This window comes from Aphelocoma coerulescens, chromosome 2 (assembly GCF_041296385.1).
Source record: "Aphelocoma coerulescens isolate FSJ_1873_10779 chromosome 2, UR_Acoe_1.0, whole genome shotgun sequence".
NCBI lineage: Eukaryota > Metazoa > Chordata > Aves > Passeriformes > Corvidae > Aphelocoma > Aphelocoma coerulescens.
This window is the reverse complement of record NC_091015.1, coordinates 23,323,702-23,330,000: the sequence shown is the minus strand read 5'-3', so window position 1 is coordinate 23,330,000 and position 6,299 is coordinate 23,323,702. Positions and strand designations below refer to the sequence as shown.

General features: G+C 54.5%; 1 protein-coding gene across 1 annotated transcript; it reads right to left on the bottom strand.

Annotated features, from left to right (window-relative positions):
* Nucleotides 1-1,165: 1,165 nt before the first annotated feature.
* On the bottom strand, nucleotides 1,166-5,646 carry FZD1 (frizzled class receptor 1). The gene has a single exon (XM_069006793.1). The coding sequence runs from the start codon at nucleotides 5,296-5,298 to the stop codon at nucleotides 3,541-3,543; it is 1,758 nt and encodes a 585-aa protein (XP_068862894.1). The 5' UTR covers nucleotides 5,299-5,646; the 3' UTR covers nucleotides 1,166-3,540.
* Between the last annotated feature and the right edge of the window lie 653 nt (nucleotides 5,647-6,299).

Sequence of the window (6,299 nt, the reverse complement as noted above, 5' to 3'; positions counted from 1 at the left end):
ACCCAGACTATGTTGTAAAAAGCCCCATCTAAACCCCCTGGAGCAACAGACAGATTTTTTTTAACAGTTAACCATTACTGATGCCCCATGCAAAAGACATCTTTGTATCATATTAATAAAGCATCTGAAATACCATTATGTGTTGAGAAATAAAATATAAAAAGGTGGATGAGCCACACAGCACCACAGCATTCAGTGATGACTGTGACCTTTGCAAATTACTGCCCTGTGAAGGGTCACAAAAATTAGCAAACAAAAAAGCAGGGGGTGCTCTTTCAACAGATTTATGAACATATTGTGCTCTCTAGTACACTTATTAAAATAACCAAGATTGGACATGGAGGTTCAGCTCTGAAAAAAAAAAAAAATCCAGAAAACTGAAGGGGATCCATATCTGCTGCAAATCATGAACTGTAAATACTGACATTTTACTAATTGTAGAAAAAATTCCATTATTCATTTCTGAGAAGTATTTTTAAAAATTGGTCTTCCTATCCCTACTATGAATACATCATTTCTGTTACAAATAAATGTATTCTCCCATGCATAAATAAATCACATACATTGTTGCAAGAAACCAAATCAGCCAAATGGCTGAAATGTAATTATACAGTGAGAACAAGAATTCCATTACAACTGAATGGCTCGTACTTCAGGTCATAGCAGAGTGCTGACCAGCACAATTCTAAATGCTGAAATACACCCTCCAAAAAGGAGGAAAAAAGAACCTTGAGAAAAATGTCCAAATATCTGAGAAAGAATTATGTTTATGTAGAATGAATTTTTTAAAATAATGAGAAAACCCTGCCCCCTTGTCTCACCTTAGAGAAATTCTGTTAAGCTTCCCTCACTTCTCTATGGCTGTTTATGCATCATGATTTGAAAAAAGTAAACAAGCCAAAAATCATTTGTATTTGCCTCCAGATCTACAGAATGAAATGCTTTACTAGCTCATAACACTAAAAATAAAAAATCAAGTTTGATAATTAACCAGTCTTTCCTAATAAACCCACACTTCCTGAATGGCACTTCAAACCATTTATTCCAGAAAAAAAAGAGAGGAAAAAAAATGTATTGTGTTAAAAGGTTAAAGAATATGTATACTTTCCATAAAGCTGAAATGCTTCCATGAACATCTAACTCTGGATTAACCAAACATTCCAAATTCAGGAAAATAAAACTATTTTACTCATTAAAACATTCAGACAATATTGCAACATACTTTGAGTGTCATTTTAAGCACTGAGGGGTTTTTTTGTTTGTTTTAATAGGAAAGGGAGAAGAAAGGCTAAGTTGAGAGAATCCTTTTCTGCAACAAAAAAAAACCAAAAACAAAACAAACAAAACCCAAAAAACCCCCACCAAACCCACCAAAAAAGAACTGGTGAGCTTCTTTCTTCTCCTGCCATACAGCAGATCTCTTCTTGGATTTCACACCACCGACCATACCCTGTCAGAGATCTTGAACAGTTTACATTACTTCTTTTGAAGGATTAATCTAGACCAGCCCAGAGATAAAAACCAAAACGTACAATGAATTGCTACACTGAATTCGTGAACTCAACATAAGAAAAAAGGAATCCCACATATCTTGTAGTATATACACTGCTTTCACACAGTATGAGTTGGAGGAATACGTAAAGGAACAAGATAGTTTTGTAGAAAACCTCAATTTATTTCAGAGAAATTAAAAATATGGTATTTAATATATATAAATTTCTATTCCTCTATAAATATAGATGATCTTGTGATAATGAACAGAAATAAATGCATACCAAATGAAAATAATTTTCCATTTCAGGGTATGGTAGCCATAGATAATGTTTATGAACCTAAATACAGGCATTTGTAATATAAAAAAAAGTTTAAAACAATACAGTCGGGAGAGAAGCATTCTGCTGGTTTTCATACAGAGGTCTACATATTCAAATGCATCTGTTGAAAGTTACAATTTTCTCTTTAACTTTTTTAATGTATTAGAAGCACAATCCCACACACCCAGGAGCATACAAGGTAGTAGATACACTGCACACATGGTATCTTATCCTTGCACTATGCAGTATTATTTCTGTACTGAAAAAAAGAGGGGAAAAAAGACAGCAGAGGTTCTTTCAGGTCTCACATCTCACCAGAGTGCTTAAGCATTCTGGTTTTCTTTTCCTTTCCATTGTTTTTACTACTGGCAAAAATCATCACACCCTCATAATGTGTAATGAATTAAATCGCAATGAATCAAAATTCAGAGGAATGGCAATGGCTCCAGTGTTTCCCATATGAAGAGCCGGTGTATGAATATAACTAGGGGGCAGGGGGAAACAAACAAAAGGCCCAAACTGAATGCTGCGTTTTATTCCGATGAAGCTCTTTTCACTGAGCCCGTATTTCCTGATCCTGCTGACCCCAGCCGGCAGCGGCCCGGCGGGGAGGGAACGCGGCAGGCGGCGGTAGGAGCACTCGCGGGGCGCCCCCGGACCGGAGAGCGGGCGAAGAAAAAAACCACAGCAACAGGAGGGAATTTCGGTGTATTGCTGTCGCCACCCATCTCCCGAGCCATCGGAGGTGCTACAGGTGCAGGCGGTGCTGAACCCAAACTCCTACACCGAACCGGGCCACCTCCGCCCGAGCCATGCGCGGCATGGCCAGACCCTGTAACCCCAGTCGCGGACGGGCGGCGGCCGCCGCAGCCCCGGGCACTGTGAGGGGCTCTCCCTCCACAGAGAGGCCGGCCCGCCCCGAGCAGGGCTGTTGTTTGTACCCCAGAAAGGCGTACCGGGGCCGGGACTCGGTGCAGCGCCGTCCCTGCGCCACGGCCGGGCGGTTTTCCGTCCGCCCCGTACGGGGCCGGGCAGGGGTCCGTGCTCCCCACACGGGGCCGGGGCCGGGGCCGGGGCGGGAAGCGGCGCTCCTCCCCATCCCCACCTCCAGGCTACCGCGGGCGGGCCGCGGCCGGGACCGGGACCGGGACCCAGCCCCAGCCCGGGGCAGGAGGCGCCCCCGGCCGCAGCCCCGCTCCGGGCCCTGCTGCTCATGCAGCTGAAATTCCAAGCAAAGCCATTACAAAACCTGTGGGGGGGAGAAGGGGATTTGTTTTCGATTCTCTTACCGGCAGCTTTTCCCATCCTTCCCTACGAAATAAAAATCCAAAGACTTTTTTTCTTTAAATAAAAAAAAAGGGGAGGGGAAGCGAGGAAGTAAAATCCGCAAACGGGTTAGAAGTGTCCTAAATAATTAAAAAAGTGAGGTTTTTTGTAATTTAAATACAAATATACTTACAAAATCTTACAGAGGCTATTTACATCCCTCTCCCCAAACCTGACAGTGCGTTCAGCTCCTACAGGAGACAGCCTGAGCGGCGCGGGGAGGGCAGAGCCCGGAGATCCCAGGCACTGGGGTCCCCCCAGCTCGTCCTCCGCTCCCCACCGCCTGCGGAAGCCACTCGCAGTCCCAAAAATTTGCCCAGGCTGGATAAGGAGCTGCTCCCCGAGGCAGAGCCTCAGTCCTCTGCCTACCCGCATCTCCCTAGCCTAGCAAGCAGGGGTCTCAGACGGTGGTCTCGCCCTGTTTGCTGTTGGTGAGCCTGGTGTAAAACTTCCTCCAGGAGTTCAGGGTTTTCCCAGACCAGATCCAGAAGCCCGAGGTGATGCCCACGATCAAGGTCATGAGATACTTGATCATGAAGACCGTGAAGTCGGGGCTCATGGGCGGGTGGTGGCCGCTGTGATTGTTGGGGCAGGGAATGGCATAGCTCTTACAGCTCTGCGTGACCCAGCTCCTCTCCCACTGTTCCCTAAAAGCTTGCTCGTAAAAATAGCAGGCAATGACGATGGTGGCCGGCACCGTGTAGAGGACGCTGAAGATGCCTATCCTCACCATGAGCTTCTCCAGCTTTTCTGTCTTGGTGCCGTCATGCTTCATGATGGTCCGGATCCTGAAGAGGGACACAAAGCCAGCGAGCAGGAAAGAGGTACCGATGAACAGGTAGACGAACAAGGGGGCGAGCACAAAGCCCCTCAGGGCATCCACGTTGTTGATGCCCACAAAGCAGACGCCACTGAGGACGTCCCCATCCACTTGTCCCAGGGCAAGGATGGTGATGGTCTTGATGGCCGGCACGGCCCAGGCGGCCAGATGAAAGTACTGGGAGTTGGCCTCAATGGCCTCATGGCCCCACTTCATGCCAGCAGCAAGGAACCAGGTAAGGGAGAGGATGACCCACCAGATGGAGCTGGCCATGCCAAAGAAATAGAGCATCATGAAGAGGATGGTGCAGCCCTCCCGCTTCGTGCCCTGCGCCACGGTGCGGGAACCGTCCTCGGCAAAGCGCTCGTTGCAGACCACCCTCTCCTCCAGGAGGAAGCCGGCGATGTAGGCCACGGCCACCGCCGTGTAGCAGCCTGAGAGAAAGATGATGGGCCGCTCGGGGTAGCTGAATCGCTTCATGTCCACCAAGTAGGTGAGGACGGTGAAGAGGGTGGAGGCACAGCAGAGCACGGACCAGATGCCGATCCAGGTGCGGGAGAAGCGCAGCTCCTCGGGCCCGAAGTACATGAGCCCGTAGAGGCGGCCGGGCTCGCAGGGCGCCCCGCAGTCCTTCTCTCCCAAGAAGCGGTAGTTCAGGTAGGAGGGCACCTTCAGCGCCCGCGGGCAGGTGAAGCGCCCGCGGGGCTCGCCGGGCCCCGGGCCCCCGGGCCCGCCGCCGGCGCCCCCGCGGTGCGGGTTGCTGGTCCAGCTCTCGGGGCGCAGGGCGGGCGTGGGGGTGCCGCGCTCGGAGGCGTTCTGCCCCACGCAGAGCTCGCCGGCCCCGTGCACCGGGAACTTTTCGCAGCGCAGCGTGTCGGGCCACTGGAAGCCGAACTTGTTCATGAGGGCCTCGCAGCCCTGGCGGGCCCGCTCGCACAGAGAGCGGCAGGGCGGCAGGGCCTGCTCCAGCACGGTGCACACGGGCGCGTACATGGAGCAGAGGAAGAACTTGAGCTCGGCCGAGCACTGCACCTTCACCAGCGGGTAGAACTGGTGCACCTCCAGCCCCGCGTCCTCCTGGTTGGTGTGGCCCAGCAGGTTGGGCATGATGGTCTGGTTGTAGGCGATGTCAGTGCAGAGAGGGATGGAGATGGGCTGGCAGTAGCCGTGGTCAGGGATGGAGATACCCCGCTCGCCGTTGTACTGCGACGCCGGCAGCTGCCCCCCGGCCGGCAGCGCCGCCGCCCACAGCAGCACCAGCAGCAGCGGCAGCCGCGGGCACCGGCCGCTGCCAACTTCCCCGCCGCCGCTCACCGCCGGCCCGCGCCGCTCGGCCATGCTCAGTCGGTGCCGCCTGCCCTGCCGGGCTCCCGCCGCCCCACCGCCGCCGCCGCCGCCGCCGCTGCTCCTCCCGGCCCGAACTTGCGACTCATGAAGGGAGCGGCGGGCAAGGACGGGGCAGTCCCGGCCGCCGCTCACGCGGCCGCGGAGCGCAGCGCGCACCTCTGCCCGCACCGGCGGCAGCGTCCGCCGCGCCTCCGACTACCGCCGCCGCCGCCGCCTCCGCCGCCGCCGCCTGACCATTTGTGCCGGCCCCTCGAGCCCGCGCCCCTCGCCTCGCCGCGCCGCGCTCCCTCCGACCGGTTTCCAGGCGCCCCGCAGTCTGCCTTCACCGGAGGGAGGAGCCTTGAAACCGACGCCGAACTTTCCTGCGTAAGGGACCGTCTCCCAACGCCTCACCCGGGGGCGGGCGCAGGCGGGCGCGGGGCTGCCCCGCGCGGCGCACAAAGGCGGCGGGGGCGGCGCTGGGGAAGGGGCCCCGCGGCGGGGGGGGCGGCCGGGGGGACGGGGCTGTGCCGTGCCGGTCGGCAGCGCGCCGGCCCCGGCTGTTCCGGGGGTGTTTTTTGGATTCCTCGGTGGTGACGATTGTTGAAGCCCTCGAGCGGCGCACCCGGACTGGGCCGGGGCCCATCGCCCTCGGTGCCCCCCGCCGTGCAAGCAGCCGGGCGGGGAAGTCGCTGTTTGGCACATGGCAAAGGGCAGGGTTGGAGGAGGCATCCGCGCCACTGCCAGGACTGTGCTTCGGGGAGCAGCGCGCAGTCGGGGGCATCCCTGCAGGTCTGAAATGTGGGAGACACACTGCGGTCACTTGGGGCGCGGGCAGGAGCCGCGGCAGCGTGAATGCACAGACCGCGATGTGGCACATCGCATACACGGTGATGTTCGAGTGGCTAAAACTCGCCTCCCCCCAGTGACACTTTAAGTAGCTCGCTCCCGAGCTACTGCCAGTGTGTTATCTGCGCCTTCCTCCCATCGTGTCCACAGCAGCAGCCCGACAT

Excerpts from the sequence above, each read along its gene's own strand:
- FZD1 (XM_069006793.1), bottom strand. The coding sequence starts at position 5,298 with ATGGCCGAGCGGCGCGGGCCGGCGGTGAGCGGCGGCGGGGAAGTTGGC.